Source organism: Astyanax mexicanus, chromosome 20 (genome assembly GCF_023375975.1).
Source record: "Astyanax mexicanus isolate ESR-SI-001 chromosome 20, AstMex3_surface, whole genome shotgun sequence".
Lineage (NCBI taxonomy): Eukaryota > Metazoa > Chordata > Actinopteri > Characiformes > Acestrorhamphidae > Astyanax > Astyanax mexicanus.
In genome coordinates, this window is record NC_064427.1 from 2,790,660 (window position 1) to 2,811,242 (window position 20,583).

The window sequence follows — 20,583 nt, forward strand, 5'->3', positions numbered from 1 at the left end:
ATAGAGGGGTAGGGTCTCATTTTTTGATAGAGGGGTAGGTTCTCTTTTTTGATAGAGGGGTAGGGTTTTTTTGGATAGAGGGGTAGGGTGTCTTGATTCTTGTTAAGATAGAGGGGTAGGGTTTCTTGATTTTTGTTGAGAAATCGGGGTAGGGTTTCTTTTTTTGATAGAGGAGGAGGGTGTGGTGATTTTTGTTGAGATAGAGGGGTAGGGTTTCTTGATTTTTTTGGGATAGAGGGTTAGGGTTTTTTTTTTTGGATAGAGGGGTAGGGTTTCTTTATTTTTTTTGGATAGAGGGGTAGGGTTTTTTTATTTATTTATTTTTTGGATAGAGGTGTAGGGTTTTTTTATTTATTTTTTTTTTTGATAGAGGGGTAGGGTTTCTTTATTTATTTATTTTTTGGATAGAGGTGTAGGGTTTTTTTATTTATTTATTTTTTTGATAGAGGGGTAGGGTTTCTTTATTTTTTTGGGATAGAGGGTTAGGGTTTTTTTTGGATAGAGGGGTAGGGTTTCTTTATTTTTTTTGGATAGAGGGTTAGGGTTTTTTTTTTAGTCCTGGAAAATCCTGGATTTTAAACTAGGGTTTTTTGAGGCTCTCCGACCTGTAGGACCTGTTGTGTTTTAGATACAACTTCCTAACTAAAACAAGGAAATTCAGACACCCCAGCTCAAACGTAACGCAGCATTTATTTGAATGTATTTTGATGATGTATTGGGTTCTTGAAGCATGTTCAATTTTTTTAGGTAAAGAATTGCAACCAATTTGTTTTAAGAGGAAGGGAAAAACTAGGGGTACAAATGAGAATTGGGATTGAACCATGGATTTATCAAAGGGGTATTCGTTTAAGCCAATCGCCTTCTGCTGAGTAAAGCGATGGGAAGAACGGCAAGAGCGGCAAGAGCATCGTGGAATGTGGAGTAGACCCAATTCTGTACGATCACCTCTGTGAAGTTCATTAAATGACGGTATTTGATTAGAACTTCATTTCATTGCACTCCAGGATCTAATCGTATCTCTTTGTTTTTTTTATTATCGGACTGATTGCTGAGCTGCTATTCACCGGCAGCCCATTTCTCAACTCATTTGAGTCACCTCAGTGTAGCGCAGCTGGTTAGATGAAATTATTAGAAATGTTAAATGATACCTATTATCGCTCGGCAAAGCAGTGGAGCGATCTTAAACAGCCACTTAGAAAATCTGAAACAGCCCTGAGATGTAAAAAGAGCTGCGGACTGAAGCCGATCCGGCTGTAGACACGTTAAAACGTGAGGATAATGAATGATAATGCGCAAATAAGACGAGACGTAGCCTCTAAAGAGCTCAGAATCAGGCCTGCAGGATGGATATTTATACCAATATGAATAATCTTTTCAAAGGGTATTTACTGCTTCAGGATTGGGCCTAATTTCCGCCGCCGAGCAGCTGGTAGAAATATGCCTTCACATCTATCTACTGTATTTAGCTACAGTAGAATCACCATCATATTGGATCATATTGGGCTGTGATGCAGTGGTACCAACGTTTCTCAGGTAACATCCACAACTAGTAATCCAACACCAGTGTCTATGGTCACATCTACTATGGTCAACATGCTCTGGAAGGATATAAACTAGGGGTGGGCGATATGGCCCTAAAATAATATCACGATATTTATTATGGTATTTTTGCGATAACGATACTGACAAAATTGGTGATATGACAAAACACTGATTTGATTTGATTTTTTCAAGAATACACTACTGCACAATGCTATTACCAATAATGCACTCCATTATTACTATATTTCTCCATATATCCAGTACTGCAGTAAAATAAATGATACTGCACAGATATAACCTCTAATCTGTAGTAGAAAATATATAATGGGAAATGAGAACAGTGTGAATTTTTGCTTTTCACACTTTTGCTAAAAACATAAAAAAAAAGAAGTACACTGATGTGATAATTAAGGGTGGTTGATATGGCACCATATTTCAGGGTTTGATTTCGTTCACGATATTCAAAAATGTTGGTGATATTATCGCGTACGATATGATATTGCACACCCCTAGTATAAACCCTCATGAATTTGGGGTTTTAACCCAATCACTCACATCACATCAATACTTTTGGAATTGGGAGTACGAGTGGCTTTTGTGGTCCACCAGTCAGTATCTGATCATACCAATTCTCTTATGGTTAAATGCTTATGGTTAAAGTCTGCCATTGTACTGAAAGTGGGACTGATCCTATCTGACTCAATACTCAGACCCAATATGATCAATTAGTCTGAACTGTCATTTAAATCCTTGACCGTAGAACCCAAGTCTACATGTATTTATGTATCGATGACCCTTGATTTCAGAGGAAATTGTGGCTGTTGCATGTTGTAGGGGTTTACCACGATATCATGCGTACAGTAAATCCAAAACAGGAGCCTGAATTGAAGCATTATTGCCCTTTATTATCTTTTTACAGAAGCAGACAAATCAGCATTCCAATGAAGAGCAGATGCGTGTCTATAGACTCTAAATGCGACGTAGCCTCTAAATGCGACGTAGCCTCTAAAGCGCTCAGAATCAGGCCTGCAGGATGGATATTTATACCAATATGAATAATCTTCTCAAAGGGTATTTACTGCGTCAGGATTAGGCCTAATTTCCGCCTCCGAGCAGCTGGTAGATAGATGCCTTCACAGAGATACGCCGTCACATTTCCAGGCTAATCAAGCGTCTCTCAGCGCCCTGCTCTCCGCCGCCCAAGCGAGACAGCAAATAAACCTGCTGATACGCTAAAAACAGAGTAAAAGCAGCCGATAAAACAGGTACGTAATGATACGCCTGATGGTAGACGCGGAGTGAAGCGTTTCTGAGCGGTTCTGAACTCCAGTGGAGGAAAAGGCCTGTGGCGTGTGCAGAATTAGCATGCTATTAGCAGTGGGATCTGCATGTTTATCTTGTGATCCTGTGGGGTTTGATCCGCTCAGAGGAAACAGACTCTGATGTAAAAACTCTACGTATCCAAAAGCTCACAGACACGTTCTCTACCTTCTCTGCTGTGATGGTGGAGTTCAATACCTGGCTTTGAACTGCTGACACTGTCGGGCCCCCGAGCAAGGCCCTTAACCTTAATTGCTCCCCAGGGGCCATAAGCGATGGCTGCCAACCAATCGTGACACCACTTATGTTTTCACTGGTACCTCAATTTTAGGCTCTGGATTTTTTTTTTGTTTATTACATCTATGGCTTGTTTATTCAGATCTGAATCAGTTGAGAAGTCTGTGAACCTGTGTCATTTTTCTCTTGGGTTGAGTTTGGTTGTGTTGAGTTTGTATAGTATAGTGTGGTATGTTTTGGTCTGGTTTAGATTGGTTTAGATTTGGTTTTAATTGAGCCAGGTTGAGTTGGGTTTAGTTGGGTTGAGTTGGTATAGTATGAAATGTTTGGGTTTGCTTTTGGAATGGTTTTGTTGGGTTAAATAGTTAGGGAATAGTTTGATTTGGGTTGGTTTGAGTTGGTATAATATATGTTTTTTGTCTGATTTGGTTCGGGTTGGATTTGGAATAGTTTGGGTTTGAATTGGATTTGTCTAAATTGGTTTGTGTTTGGTTGGGTTGAGTTGGTAAAGTATAGTATAGTATAATATGCTTTGATCTGGTTTGGTTTGGTTTGGGTTTGGTAGGGTTGAGTTGGTATAGTATGATATGTTTTAGTCTGGTTTGGTTTGGTTTGGGTTGGTATAGTATGATATGTTTTAGTCTGGTTTGGTTTTGGTTTGGGTAGGTATGCTTTGGTCTGGTTTGGTTTGGGTTGTGTTTGGTTGGGTTGAGTTGGTATAGTATGATATGTTTTAGTTTGGTTGGGTTTGGTTTAAGTTTGGTTGAGTTGGTTTAGTATAGCATGGTATGTTTTGGTCTAATTTCCTTTGGTTTGGTCTGGTTTGTTTGGTTGGGTTTGGTTTGACTTTGGTTGAGTTGGTTTTGTATAGCATGGTATGCTTTGGTCTAGTTGCTCTTGGTTTGGTTTGGTCTGGCTTGGGTTTTAGTTTGGTTTGGTTTTGGTTGTTTTGTCTTGGATTGGGTTTGGTTGAGTTGAATTGGAACAGTATGGTATGTATGTCTTCATCTGTTTTGGTTTGAGTTGGATCTGGAATGGTTTAGATTGGATTGGTTAACCGAGTTACATAGTGCAGTTATCAGTGTTCCAAGAAGAAACAATAAAGACATTATTATCTTGATTACAGTGAAGCAACAGCAGGATTCTTAAGCTGCTATTTTAAGATAAAATTCATATCTGATACATAATGCAGATTTAATTTACTGCTAACAAGGCCTGAGGTGTAGATGCTAATTGTACTGATGTTGGTTAGTCTGTTGAGAGCAGCTCTGCTGTGGTTTGTCCTCAGGAAGGATGTGTTCAGAGAATTGGACGCTGAATCTGGTAAATGTGTTTTGAAAACACCTGCTGTGTGAACACCTCACTCGCCCCCCGGGATGAGTGCGTTAGCAGCGCTCTGTCCTCGCGGACGCCCGCCAGGAAAAATGCTCGTACGGGTGAGCTCGTTCTTAGAAGGGAAAGGAAAATAAAAGAGATTCGTGGAAGAGTGGATCTAGCGGGGATTCAAGTGGAAAAAGGAAATATCAAAGTTAAAAGATCTGCTATTTTTAGATCTTTTTGAGCTTTTATTTGGTTGTTTTGCTGAGTGAAGTGGAGGCAGCCCTGAGGAGAAGAAGCTTTAAGAATTAAATATATAAAGTCTTCATGAAAGTGCCACGTTTATCCTTCAGATATGGTTAACTCCGATCCACTATATATATATAATCAAGAGGAAGATGGATGATCACAAGCCATCAAACCAAGAAATCAAACTGAACTGCTTGAATTTTTGCACCAGGAGTAAAGCAGCATAAAGTTATCCAAAAGCAGTGTGTAAGACTGGTGGAGGAGAACATGATGCCAAGATGCATGATTAAAAACTGTGATTAAAAACCAGGGTTATTCCACCAAATATAGATTTCTGAGGTCTGAAAGCTCTGCATTTTTTTTTATTTCAGACATTTCTCATTTTCTGCAAATAAATGCTCTAAATGAGAATATTTTTATTTGGAATTTGGGATAAATGTTTTCTGTAGTTTATAGAATATATATATATATATTTTTTTTTTATTTTACTCAAACATAAACCTATAAATAGCAAAATCAGAGAATCTGAGGTCTCTTAATTTATGTATAATTGTAACACCCAGAAGGAAGTGACACATTAAAAGGTGACGGCAAGGTGCATGACCGGGATTCGAATGTTCTGGGTAATTTTTATCTTCCTCTTATGAACAGCATTACAGTCATGCACTTTGTTCTGGGTTACCTATTTTTGCATCTATTGCTATTTTTTGATTACTGATAACGAAACTCATCAAAATACAATAAAATATAGTCATACTACCCAGAATTCCACTGTATGACTGAGTTGGAACTCTGTTACATTTACTATGAATTGTAAAATCTGGCACTTCTGATCTCTTTGCCTTCAAACATCCGTTCAGATTAAACGAAAAGGCGAAAGTCTCTATTCTCATCCGGTCTCTATCTCTGACACTGCATCAAATCCACTCTGCTCCCAGGAGGAGACACTGGTTTTGATTTCTCTTCATTCTGATGGCAGCAGAAAGCATGAGGAGTTTAGCACCGCATTAATAAACTCCTCCGGCCAAAGACCGAATTCTCCCGTTTCCTCTTTCTTCTTTCTTTCAACTGAGCTCCAGCCTTTAAGGAGAGGCATCAATACAGGACCTGGCTTCAGTCTCCAGCCTTTGAAGTGCACAACACTGCGTCCTGTGGGGACGGAAGAGTCCCGCGTGCAGCGAGCGTACGCTGAGAGAGGAAATAAAAGCACCAGTTTCGCTAATCGCGTCCAGAAACAGAACTCTGGCCGGAAATCAAGCCGAACCTCTTTTGAAGGTCGATTTCCACCGGTGGAAATAATTACACCTTCCTCTCACTGAACGCATTCCTTTTACCCCTGTTTTGTTTCCAACATGCACGTAGAAGATATATGATATGATTTAGTCTGGTTTGGTCTTGGTTTGATCTCTTTTGGGTTTGGTTGAGTTGGTTTAGTTTGGTCTTGCTTTGGTTTGGTCTCTTTTAGGTTTGGCTTGAGTTTGGTAGGTTTGAGTTTTTAGTCTGATTTGGTTTGGTTTGGGTTTGGTTGGGTTTGGTTGTGTTGGGTTGAGTTGGTATTGTATGATATGTTTTCGTCTGGTTTGGTTTGGGTTTGTTTGAGTTGGTTTATTATAGCATGGTATGCTTTTGTCTAGTTTGGTTTTGGTTTGGTCTCTTTTGGGTTTGGTTGGGATGAGTTGGTATAGTATGATATGTTTTAGTCTCATTTGGTTTTGGTTTTGGTTTGATTTGGGTTGGGTTTGGTTGGGTTGGTATAGTATGTTATGTTTCGTCTGGTTTGGTTTAGTATAATTTGGTCTGGTTTGGTTTCGGTTGGGTTGAGTTGGAATAGTATTATATGTTTTCGTCTGGTTTGGTTTTGGGTTTGGTTTGGGTTGTGTTTGGATGGGTTAAGTTGGTAAAGTATGGTATGTTTTGGTTTGATTTGGTATGGAATGGTATGGTGTGTTTTGGGTTGGTTTGGTTGGTTTGATCTGGTCTGATTGGGGTTTATTACAATATGGTACAGTTTGGGTTGGATTGGGTTTGGTTGGATTGGTTTGTTTTCACGCAGTAAAAAGATCCAAGCCCCTAGACTCTGATTGTCGGGAAGTATGATTTGCACTTAAACGTACCCTAAATGACACGCTTTTCACATGCTTTTCTGAGTGAGAGAAGAATGTGGACTGTGGCTTATTATTGTATTATATGTAGTGTATTACTACTCTTTGGTATGATGCATTCAGAGAATTGAGCTGGATAAGAGAAAAAAAAAACGAATCGCGTCCAGAAACGGAACTCTATCCGAACTCTCTTTTGAGGGCCGATTTCCACCAGTGAAAATAATTACAGCTTCCTCCCACTGAACGCATTCCTCTTCCCCCCTGTTTTTTTCCGACATGCATGTAGAAGCATGTTTATTTATTTAGCGCAGCGCGGGAAACACGCGGCGCGTTGCTTTATGAGTGCGTACATTATCTAACGCTAATGCATAGCGCGCCACGCGCTGCCGTAAATGGAAAGAGCACCGCAGATTCATTACCGCTGCTCAGTAAATGTCTTTACACCTCGCTCTCTCTCTAATGTCGCATAATAAGGGACTCGTCGTCACCGAGAGCCACTAAACAGCTCCACACAAATGGACTAAAACAATAAACACCGCTGAATCACGCCGGAGCTGATTATGGCACCCTCCCCCTCCACCCGGCACTCTCGGATGTTTTGACGGGGTCAAGTGCGACTTACTGCCTCCAAATGAAGCTCTTTAAAGAGGCGGCGAGTTGTGGAGCGATGCATCGACACGTTTTTTTCCTACGTTTTTCCACTCAAACGTCGGCTTAAAAAAACCAAAGATGTAAAATATAATAAATAATAAATAAATACGTAAACAAATATGGAGTCAGAAGGAATGTGGAGCTTGTAGCTTTATAAACAAAACTGTTCAGGCACAGTTTATCAGATATCACCCGATATCAAGAAAACCAAAAGATCTCATACTAATGGACAGACCACCCAAGAGTCCAGACCTCAGCATCATTGAATGTGTTTCTTCTAGAAACCTCAACCTCAAACCTTTTAAGACACAGAAATGACACAAATTACAAGAACCGATAATAACCAATAATCACACTACACAGTTTTCCAACTAACAGAGAACGTTATAAGAACCTTTAGCATCATTTTGAGAAGGTTCCTGTTGCGCTCTAAAACGTGACATAGCGATGGTTTGTATCACAACATTATTAGAACATTTCGAAGATATATCTCACATAACGTTACCAGCTAAATACTAAAACATTATAACATAATGGGCCCTATCGTACACCCCGTCAACAGTCATTTTGAACTTCGGAGGTAAAGAAGTTTTTGTGAATTTTGAAATATGATAGAAGGCTTTACTAACAAACAAACAAAAAACGCTTTTCCACCGATGTAGAACCAGCACCGCTCTGGTTCAAAAGTAGGTTCCGGAAGTAGGAACCTTCTTTCACAGTGGAAGCCGAAGGATACTAGGTTCTTCACGGTGAACCGTGACCGCTTCTGTTCATTACATTACATTACATTACATTACATTACATTACATTTGGCAGACGCTTTTGTCCAAAGCGACTTACAATAGTCAAGTACAATGTAAAATAAGTTTAAAGGTAAAACATCTTTGGATAGGGATAAAAGGAGGTCAAAGGGGAGTAATAGGATAGAGGAGTGAAGGAGGGGAAGAAGGAAATGAGGTTAGAAGTAGTTAGTGTGTTAGAGGTGTTAGGAGAGTAAGTGCTCTTTGAAGAGCTCTGTCTTCAGGAGTTTATTAAAGATAGTGAGAGATTCTCCTGATCTGGTAGTAGAAGGTAGTTTGTTCCACCATTGGGGAACTCTGTATGAGAACAGTCTGGATTTCTGGGCTTTGTGTGAATGTTTGTTTGGTAAAGCGAGGCGACGTTCATTGGAGGAGCGCAGCGGCCGGGAGGTAGCATAAGCCTTCAGGATCGAGTGCAGGTAGGAAGGAGCCTGTTCTGTCATCACCCCCGCTGTGCAACGCCCTCTGTTGGTGACGTATGATGTGACGTTTTTGATGGTTCCACTAAAACTGGTGGAAACACGGGCGTATTTGCTGAAAAGCACCACGGTTCTTATAGGCCTGAACAGAACTGGATCAAGAACCAGAGTTCTCTTGGTGGAAAAATGCACACAGTGTACAGTAGTGCAGCACAGTGGGCGGCAATAATTGCGGCCGGCATCATCTGGCTAGAATTGTCCGTGTGAATTTACATCCACATTCAATGCAGGAGACCACACCCACATATATCCCACAGTTCAGTGCAGCGTTCTCACAAGTTCCTGTCTCATGACTTTTGGCATGGTAGTCTGAAGGCATTACTCAGCTACTTTTCTTGAATTACAGGAGTAACCCTGAGGAACTACAACTGATCCAGATGCTCCCAACACACATATATAAATAATACAAATTACAATAACCAATAAAATCCATCACACTGCACAGCTCCCCAGCTCACAGAGAACGTTATAAAAACGTTTAGCAGCGTTTAGGAAAGGTTCCAGTCTCCCACTCACCGTCTCTGCGGTTGAGTTTGGCGTATCCGGGGCCGTGGCTGTTGGACAGCTGGGAGGAGCTTCTGAAGGCAGACTGGGGCAAACTGGAAACCAGCGGACCGTCACAGCCCTCTAAAAACAGAGAGGAACACAGATTAGACATATATATAAAGCCTCTGATAATACATCTCATCATAGCGTACAGATACAGGAGGGGGATATGGTGTACAGTATATTCAAAATATAATGAAATAATGGCTTTAAGTTTGTGTAATCTGTATGGTGGAGAGTGTCAGAAACTGGGGAACACGCCCAGTATGCAAATATATAGTGCTAGAAACTAAAATAAAATAAGCTGCATTATATATGTCATTATTATATTAAGTTATATGAGTCGATTTTACTTAAAAAATCTTATTTGGATGTACCAGTACATATGTGGAGACAAAAATGCCAAAAGATAATTTAGTATTATTGAAGCCTAAATGCTTAAATTAAGCAAAAAAAAAAAAAAATCAGCCAATGGGGGTGAGCCATTTTTTCTTATTTTAAGATATCTTAAAAGAAGCTATAATCCCAAAGTCTCAAAATGAGTGAAGTAAGACTTAAATCAAGCTAAAATATTTTAATCATAAAATAATATGAATTTGTAAATTTGCAAATTTAGACACAAGAATCAGAATAACTTGACTGCTGACTTTTTCTTTTATTTCCAGTTATTTATTTATTTCCAAAAATAAATAAATAAAAATCTTACACTTGAACAATGCTTAGTAAGAAAAAAAAAAATATATATATATATATATAAGATTTACTGTCTTAAAATTAAATAATTTCACGTGTACTTTTGCAGTGTGGCTTATTCTTGCTTAAAATTTTTATTTTCATTTTCATTAAAGAAATAATGTGTGGTCAATATCTCGCTAATATAGCTAATATTGCTAATAACGGATGAATGCTAACAGGAGGCAGTGAGATATAATTCATATAAAAGACTAACCGTCCCCGTTTAGCGCTCCGCTCATTAACAATGCTGGAATATTGGCTGAGATCTGCTTTTACACGCATCTCTTAACCTCGCAGATAGTGATACGCCTCCCGTATCTCTGCAGCGGCCGAGAGCCGCCGTCCGTTCAGCGCCGGATGCTTTATGAATGGGCGATAATTCCAGCACTCGGGAGGGAGGCTCTCCAGAGCGACGCACCATCATGTTTATTACTGATAAGGATGAAATTTATGGGGGTAATAAAGCGTATTCATCGACAGGACTCTTCACGGCTCGTCCTGCGGTCGCTCGGCTCAGGAAACGCATGGAAACGAGACATTATTACTCCAACAGCAGCTATTAACCTGCAGACACACTCGGCTAAAAACGCACACTGTCTCAGCAGCTTCCACAGATCCCAGCAATTGTCTTATTGTATGTATTAATTAGTGAGCGCAGTGCTGCTGCTTTGTGGGGTCGACTCTGAGTTAAACAGACTGCAGCACCTCTTCTCCTGTAGTGTCAGACACTATTAGCGTAATTGGCTTCCGATGATCCACATCGGTGTTGTTCTGTTAATTAGTAGAGGTACTAAAATACAATAGCGAAGTAAATGACGAACTATTTCGGCTACCAGAAGCAGCAGCAGCAGCAGCAGAGGGGGTAAGTTAATACCTCACGCAATATTTCAGACCTGATAATTAGAAATATAGAGAATTACAGAAAAAAAAAACGTTCGCCACATTTTTCAGCCAACAAAAGCATAGCTTACAGAACCAGGAACTTTCATTTTCAGCAGGAACTGAAGAAGAATACTAGGTTCCTCAGCGCAAAACGTGACGATTCTGTTCGCCGCCGCTGTTCAGCGCCCTCTGTTGGTGGCGTATGATATGACGTTTTGACATTACCAATAAAACTGGTGGAAATGTGGACATGTGGGCTGGTTTACTGAAAAGCACCAGGGTTCGTATGAGTCTGAACAGAACTGGTTCAAAAACCTTGTATTGCCCTTTTATTGGAAACGCGCTATGACTGACGTTCTGAAAATGTTCTGACTAGGGCTGCAACTAATGACTATATCGGTAGTCAACTAATCTGACGATTCTTTTTACGATTAGTCGTTTAATCAAGTTTATTTTTATATATATTTCTGCCATACCCATCATCTCATCATCAGCTTTTTTTTTTACTGTTCCTAATATCTATAATCACTTCAAAACAATAGATATAACAAAACAATGCTGTAAAATGTCCAGACAATTGTCTTTGTCTTTTAAATGTGGAAAGTGCTGCTTTTTTAAGAGTAAGTGATTTTTAATCTGTTGGGCACATTTTTGGAGATGCAGGTCGAGTTGAGTTTAAACTGTGTAAATGAGCCCAGGACCCTTCTTCCATTGGACTTCCATTGGTGCCCAATACTTTGTGTATTGGAGTAATTGGCGATTAGTTGACAATTTTTTTGTTCTGACCCAATCAGTCTTCAAGAACATCACAGTTTGTTCCATTCCAAAGTGTCTCAGATGCTTTGGCACGTCTATTTTTCATGTTTCAACACCAATCATCACCTTCAGGAACGGACTGTTCACTGTTTGGCGTTCGCTGCCTGAACACACAGTTAACCACTACACCACCCAACCCTAGGGGCAGCGCTGAGTACGGGTCAGAGCATGTGTGTATGGGAACGCGGTGATCCTGAAGATCTCAGGGACGGGATTTTCTCCCAGTGCAGCTCTCTAGTGCTAAATAACCCCCTCAGGGAGTCGGACACGAGCCGACACAACACCAGCAGCAGCAAGAGCCGTCACGGTAAAGGAGCGAGCTGAGAGACGGAGTGTGAATACAGACACCGGCTGATACTACAGCTGCAGCTTCACCAACACTACGCTGGATCTGCAGCTTCTGAATCAGTATTCACAACAGATTTCTCCTCTGTTCTGGAAATCACCACTGATATTCTCCACAAAACCAGGAAACATGCAACAGTTACGAGGCTGTGGAGACAAGAGATGTACAACCAGACAAAAATAGTCAAAAAATGGAAGAAATCAGCTTTTTCTGCTGAAAGAGAAAAAAAAAAAACATTAAAACCCCAAAGAAATGTCAAAATACAACACTTTTCTAATCACTTGAAAGATAATGAATCAGAACACAGCGATTATAAACCCCCTCTCTCCCACGCCGGTCACGACAGGTACAGTGAAACAGTTTAATAAACAACAAGAGAATTACTGTATTTTTTCTGTTAATCCTTTAATTTTCCCAAAAATAGTCAATTCACCTTATATATGTATTATAACAGTCAGGTATTAGGGAGCAGTAAAGCCACTCTGCTGAAGTACAGAGTTATACAGGAGTTTCAGTAAAGTTTCTCCAGCACCCAGACTGGAGCAGCATTAGCATTATCCGCTAACTGCTATTTCCCTATTTATAGTTGAGTATAGCCTGTACCCTGCTGCTAACCCCGGCTAGCACTAAAAGGTAGAAGAGCTATACAGGATAAAGTAGAGTCAATACCGTGTGACGAGTGAAAGCAGGGGGTATTTATACTACAGAGACCAGGTGTTAGCAAACTTAATAACAAGGTGAACCAGATTGCCGATGCATCACGTGATCCGGCAAGTCCAGAGGACTGAGCGCAGGTGCATACGTCTTTCTCAGGTGAACTAGAGTCAATTGCAGGCAGACATTCAGTGAAAGGTCTGACAACAATAAATTAATAAAAAAAATAATTTAAGGTATTTAAGGTGAAAGCTATTGATGTTACAGTTCTTAAAACCACATAATTGTGTTAAAATATTTTATTACTACTTATTTACTGTATTTAAACCCCAGTTTTATATGTTTTCCTCATATTGCACAAGCTCAGCCGCATCCGTCAAGGTTTGTGTTTGGAAGAACAGAAAGCTAATTTCCATTTGTGAAAGAAAATCCCGCGCTGGTCCTGCAGTGAAGCAAGTCAGGCTCAGACGATTACTGTAACCACAAACAGCTCCGGAGGTGAGCTCCCCGTCAGCTCTTAAACACAGCCTCGGCCCCGAGGAGATCTCCAGCCTTATCTGCCTGCTGATCAAACTTAATGAAGGTCATGATTTATCTTTCTTCAGCTTTCAGCCTCTTTTACCCAATCGCCCCTCACACTCTGGGGCTATAACTCATCGTACAGGACAGTAGATAATTAAACTGGGTATGTATCTGCTAATTCTGATAATGAGTTAATTATCATTATTATTAGTGTGCAGTCTGGAATATAATCAAGTTAAACTACTTGAATTTTTACACCAGGAGTAAAGCAGCATAAAGTTATCCAAAAGCAGTGTGTAAGACTGGTGGAGGAGAACATGATGCCAAGATGCATAAAAAACCGTGATTGAAAAAGCAGGGTTATTCCACCAAATATTGATTTTTTGAACTCTTAAAACTTTATGAATATGAACTTTGCATTTTCCTTGCATTTTTTAAGGTATTGAAGTTCTGCATCTTTTTTGTTATTTCAGCCATTTCCCATTTTCTGTAAATAAATGCTGTAATTGACAATATTTACAATATTTTTATTTGGAATTTGGGAGAAATTATATATTTATTATAATATATATTTAAGAATTACAGTTTTGTTTACTTAGCTTAGCTTAGTTTTACAGGTCTCGTCACCCAGCGGCGAGACCTGTAAAGCTAAGCTAAGCTAAGTAAACAAAGCTGAATTCAAAGGAAAACAGGGCGGCACCCCTGTTCCTTACTATCGCTGTAAAATGTTCCTTATAATTTGGTGCGCCTTATAGTGTAAATATAATATAATTACACTCTCTTTCATTGAAATGTACAGTTAAATAATAATCAGTGTTCTTTAAATAGTAATGGCATCCTCAATATGCTTAGAATAAGGACAATATGTTGTGGATACAATAAAATATTATTATATTTACCACAAAATGAGTTCAAAATTATGAAAGGAGCTAAAGATGATCCTGAAGTTACTGCTAGAAGTAGTAAATAGAAATATCTGACTCTTTAAGACGTATTTCAATCAAAAGCTTTTACTTGGTGATAAAAGGGTTTTAGTAAGAAACTATAGGTTCCATGCCTCAGTAGGTTCCTTTAAACAAGCTCTCCCATTGGCTGGGACTTCAGTAGCAGAACTGAAGGTCTAAACATCTTGGATTAACCTTTACATGACTGTTCCAGCATTCAGAAAGTCCTCTGAATATACTGACAGTAGCTTATTACATGGCATCTTCACTCAAATAGGCAATGCTACGCTACAAAATGCTAGCTACTGATGTGACGTGACTAATGTGGGTTTATATAGGCCGTCATTATAAACGTATGCAAAACACTTCTTCTCTGACAGCAGAAAAAGATAAATCACACTTAAAAACCCAGTTTTAACACACAACTCTTACATCTCAGATCTCATAAAGCGTTTTTAATCGCCATCAATAAGAGCGCGCCTCGTCTCGGCAGGGAAGCTCGCTCCTCTCTCCATTATTCTTCCACACTGTCTGATTTCACAATTTACTGAGATAACGGACTGACCTACGCGTCCAAACGACAGCGTGAGAGAGAGAGAGAGCGCTAATGACAGCCATCCATCATTAACAAAACACTGCTTAAACCCACAACACTCAACACAACTTTTAATAACGCGCTTTACAGAACACTCAGAACACGGGGGAACTCAGGAACAGTGAACCGGGTCAATATCTATATAACAATATATTTTGGGCTCTGTGTCCCATTCTGCGCAAGGTGTGTCGCAACGCTCATTGCTATCTTACACCCGGTTAACAGTCTGTTTTCACCCTGGAGAAAAGCAGAAGAGCAGAGGAGAGCACTGCTTTCCAGTAGTGCAGCATTGCGAACATTAGTGCGGTCAGGTGACCACTGCTGCCATGATGCAATCTACGCTATTAGAAATGAAAATACGGAGGAAATACTGTGGAGTACAGGTGTACAGAGAAACACCATCAAACCAAACTGAACTGCTTGAATTTTTGCACCAGGAGTAAAACAGCATAAAGTTATCCAAAAGCAGTGTGTAAGACTGGTGGAGGAGAACACGATGCCAAGATGCATGAAAAAAAAACTGTGATTAAAAACCAACCAGGGTTATTCCACCAAATATTGATTTCTGAACTCCTAAAACTTAAAGATTTATGAATAAGAACTTGATTTCTTTGCATTATTTGATCATTTGAGGTCTAAAATCTCTGCATCTTTTTTTTATTTCAGCCATTTTTCATTTTCTGCTAATATTTTAAATTGTATGTTCATTTTACTCAAACACAAACCTATAAATAGCAAAATCAGAGAAAAGTGCTCTCTTCATTTATTCAAATTAGTCTCTTTTTTCTATACTGTATATGCAATATTTCTTCCTTTAAAAAGCTTTAAAAGCTGTTGTAATTAGAGCACTTTATTATCATCATTATTATTTAACAGTATGTAAATATAGGCCATTAGACTTAAACTAATCCAACACTCAACTCCCCCCTCAGGGAGAAGAAATATAAAATAAGCCACTTATATTAACCTTCAAGAGTAATTATATAGAGTAATTAAAATTCTACTAGACGTTCAGTTACAGACACAGCACCATGGGAAGTACTGTAATTTTAATGAATCTTAATTAAATACTCTTCAATATCCTCAAATCCAGCATATCCAATACTTGTTCCAGTCCCAAGACTTTTTTTTAACTTTCTAACAAGATAGCACCTCACAACCTATATATATATATTTATATCTGAGTGTGATCATTCCAAGTCTTTTCCAGAGGTAACACATATTATAACATGTGCCATGTGTCAATGTTCTGACCTTCATAACTGAAGACCAGAGTTACACACAGAAATATTCCAGATATCATATCAAACAACAGATTTTATCCTATCTAATCAGCACATAATTATCATTCTGATATCAAACATCAATGATTAATTAATCTCGGAAAACAGTTACCCTCAGCACTAGCAGGCTCAAGGCCTACTGTTGAGTATGGCTGTTAGCTAGCATTGAGTCGATAGCCACATGCTAGTGTTCTGAGCTCAATAACTAAGCAACCGTTTGAACTATAACTATAATCAATATTTCATATCAAATCACAGAAACTACTAATCTAAAAGTAGATTTTATAATCTGTTATCAAAAATCAGCGATTAATCCAGCTTGGAAAACAGTTAGCATCTCCAGCTAACTGAGCCGATAGCACACATTTTTGTGGCTAATCTGTTATTGCTTCATAGTCCAGGTCTTATTAATAAAATGTACATATTAAGAATGTACAGCATGTGTGACTGTCTACTATAAAATAATAAAGCAATTTTAAGGCGTATAAAGATAGACTGTTGACGTGGTGTAAGATAGCAAAGAGCATCGTAACACGGGTTACAAAATGAAGAGATCACTTCAGTTTCTGAATCAGTTTCTCTGATTTTGCTATTTATAGGTTTATGTTTGAGTAAAATGAACATTGTTGTTTTATTCTATAAACTATGGACAACATTTCTCCCAAATTCCAAATAAACATGTTCTCATTTAGAGTATTTATTTACAGAAAATGAGGAGAAATGTCTGAAATATCAAAAAAAGATGCAGAGCTTTCAGACTTTCTCAAATAATGCAAAGAAAACAACAAGTTCATATTCATAAAGATTTAAGAGTTCAGAAATCAATATTTGGTGGAATAACCCTGGTTTGTTGTTTTTTAATCACAGTTTTTTTTCATGCATCTTGGCATCATGTTCTCCTCCACCAGTCTTACACACTGCTTTTGGATAACTTTATGCTGCTTTACTCCTGGTGCAAATATTCAAGCAGTTCAGTTTGGTGGTTTGATGGCTTGTGATCATCCATCTTCCTCTTGATTATATTCCAGAGGTTTTCAATTCGGTAAAATCAAAGAAACTCAATTTTCAAGTGGTCTCTTTTTTTTCCAGAGCTGTATATTGTGGTCATATTATTCTCACTATTCCACAACCGCTATGATTAAAGCGCTAAATAACTCCAAACAATCTACAGTTAATTGTTTTACACTAGGAGCGCTTTAACTACCACTCGTTACCATGAGCCTCAGAGACACCAGAGCACTTTATATTAGATCTTTAAGCAAAGTACCAAAAATCAGGCACTTTTTAGAAGACCTGCTTCAAAGCAGAAGCCCTGCAGGGCAGCTGGAGGAGGAGGAGGTGTGTCAGGACTGAGGTGGAGCAGCGAGAGGATGAATCAGACAGAGAGAAACGATGAGGATGAGGAGGGTAAAGAGTTCAGTATGAGCGTGATGAAAACAAAAACGCCGTGCTGCTAAGATACAAATGCGCCAAAGTCAGAGCTCTGATTTTTTTACTCTGAATGAGCACAATATTTTACATATAGAAGAAAGGTAACCTCCACTTTAAATAACTTTTTCTACATTTATTAATACAGTATTTAAATGGTGGAATGCAGGTGCGCTACTGACTGATTAAAACCCTGACAACAGTCAATCAGCAGCGAGAGGATGAATCAGACAGAGAGAAACGATGAGGATGAGGAGGGTAAAGAGCTCAGTATGAGCGTGATGAAGGTTAACAGTGTCGAGGAGTACGATAAGAGTTCAGACTGAGGCTGGGTATCATAAAGGAAAACTTCCAAATTCATATTAATATTAAACATAACGTATGTTCATCACAATCACTTGATTAGTGTGATCAGAACAGTTGGTTAGTTCATTAAAAAATAATATAATAATCTATTTTGAACGAATCTGTAGTCGACAAAATGCAAGAAGATAATGCATATTGTTGCTATCAGATATTAGACGCAATTTTGTTTCCATAAAAATAGAAATTTTACAAAGGATATAAATATCTGTCAATGGACATCAATGTAAAAAAGATTTAATTCCATGTAATTTTTGAGTATTGGAGTATTTCTATTGGTCTATTCATCATGCAACTCTGACAGTATTTAATGCCACAACATATATGCATATTGGTACCACTTTAAAATAAGATTACCTTCATAAAGGGTTTATAAATGGTTTACGATTAGTTTATTAATGGTTACTAATTAGGTTGTAAATGCTATTATTCATTAAAAAATCCTTAATAATCAGTTATAGCACATACGTCCAGTAGAAAGGGCAATAATGACCTGTTGTTTGCCGAATAGTGAACTATATTACACAGCCGTCTCTATTGTTGCCCTTTCTACGTGTTCTATGTGTTATAATTGATTATTAATGATTTTTAAGGCATTTAAAACCTAATTAGTAACTATTAATAAACTAATCGTAAACCATTTATAAACCCTTTATAAAGGTAGTCTTATTTTAAAGTGGTACCCTATATTTTCTATCAACACAATGTGTAATTTAAAGCATACTGCTTAAACTATATTTGATGGAAATACAGAGAACATATATGTAATATGTATTTTTTTATTTATAAAGTATATTGAATAAAAAAAATAAAATGTTAGTATTCTTTACCTAATTTAAACATACTTTTAATGCTTCTAGGTAAACTTTCAATGAGTGCACCTCATTTAGTCGGACCGAATTTCGGTTCCTTGGTCCAGATCGTGGTTCTCCATATCTTACACACCTGCTATTTTGGTTCGGACGAAGCAGAAATGTCTTTACTATTATGGGATGTCAAAACAGCAACTCAGGGCTCGATTAACAATGCTAATTGTCGACCCGCGTTCCAGTTTTTACTGTTAAGGTTCCTATGCAGCAGTTTTTTGTCCGAATTTTCCGTTCCACCTTAAAAAGCATGGTTTTATTATAAATGATGGAATGTGTTCCAGCGAGTGCACCAGCCCTCAGGTGCTGAGAGCTTTTACTGACCTGGGAAAATGTGCTTTTAGCTGCCGGCTGTGGGCTGGAATGTTTTAGAAGACACATTAAAGCTGCAGTTCCTCGTGTCGCTCAACCGTTTTAACTTTTAATCTGGTCCGACCTCGACGAACTCGGCCTGCAGCTGCTTTATTTACAGTTTTCTAACTCAGTTTACTGCTTTATTGGCTTTAACTGAAGCTCGAACAGTGGCTTGCAAAAGTATTCATACCCCTTGCAAACACACACTTGAGATTTTGAGATTTGAGAATTGAGATTTATTGAGAAATAGCACGTAATTGTACTGTAAAAGTGGGACGAAAATGATACATAGATTTTAAAAAATGTAATCAAATTAAAATATGAAAAGTGTGACGTGCAAAAGTATTCAGCCCCCATTGAATCTTCTTCCCAGTCTCAAGTCTTGTCCTGTATTTAGCTCCATCCATATTTCCTTCAACTCTGACCAGCTTCCGTAATTTGTCCCTGCTGAAGAAAAGCATCCCAACAGCATGATGCCCCCACCACCATGTTTAACAGTGGGGATGGTTGGTGCACAGCTCCACAACTTTATCTCTGACCTGTCTGGTGAGTTCCTTCTGGGTCTTTATGATGCTGTTGGTTCACTAGTGTTCACTAACGAACATCTGGGGTCGATACAGAACAGCTGAATTAACTCTATTAACTTAAATTCAGTGACTTCTAAAGGCAATTGACTGCACTGGATTACTTATTTAGGGGGTTCAGAGTAAAGGGGGCTGAATACTTTTGCACATCACCCTTTTCAGATTTTTATTTTATAAACAAATTATGTGTTACTTTGTGTTGGTTTATCACTTTAAATCTCTATAGTAAAAAAAAAAATACTCTTAAGTTTGCGGTTGTTAGGTGTCAAAATGTGAGAAAAAGTTTAAGGGGTATGAATACTTTTGCAAGCCACTGTAAGCACTGGTGGTGACCTTGGTAAATTCAGTATATTTCCTATTCAAATTAAAGGCTAATTGATTGATTGATTGATTGCACCAGTACAAGCATTACACAATAAAAGGTTATGTTTGGTAACTATGGTGTTGCTAGGTGGTTTCTATGGTATTCTTTACCATATGTTGGCTAAACTAAAGCTACAATATTGCATGCTGGTCGTTATGGTATTTCAGGTGGGTGGTTGGTATGGTGTTGCTTAGTGATTGTTGCTATGTTGTCTCAAGTGGTTGCTCAGACGCTAACAAATGAGAAAAAAAAGCAAAAAATGTGCATTTGGCTAAAAAGCTGTAAACAACTCCCAATCCTCATAGTTTTAATATGATAAAAACTAAATTCTATTTAATTTAATTGAAAATAAATCAGATATATAATAAAAATACAATAAAAAAAAAACAGTTTTGGATTAAAAAATATAAGGTAAAGTATCTTTTTTCCAGTTTCAGCTCCTTTAGAAAAATGAACCAAAAGTGGTTCTTCTGTTTTACTGGTTTTCTGCTCAAATAAATCTTTGCAGCAACTTCATTTTTAAGAGTGTAAAACATTTTAATCCAGTTATTTGCGCTGAGATTTTTACGATATTATGGATGTAATAACTAATTTTAATAAAATG

General features: G+C 38.3%; 1 protein-coding gene across 2 annotated transcripts in view; it reads right to left on the minus strand.

Moving 5' to 3' along the window:
- The window catches only part of cntnap3 (contactin associated protein family member 3), a 158,316-nt gene that overhangs the window by 114,595 nt on the left and 23,138 nt on the right, over positions 1-20,583 (minus strand). For both annotated transcript variants that reach the window (XM_049468997.1, XM_049468996.1), the window contains exon 2: positions 9,214-9,324. In XM_049468997.1, coding sequence (XP_049324954.1) covers positions 9,214-9,324 — 111 coding nt within the window. The remainder of the gene's footprint in view (positions 1-9,213; positions 9,325-20,583) is intronic.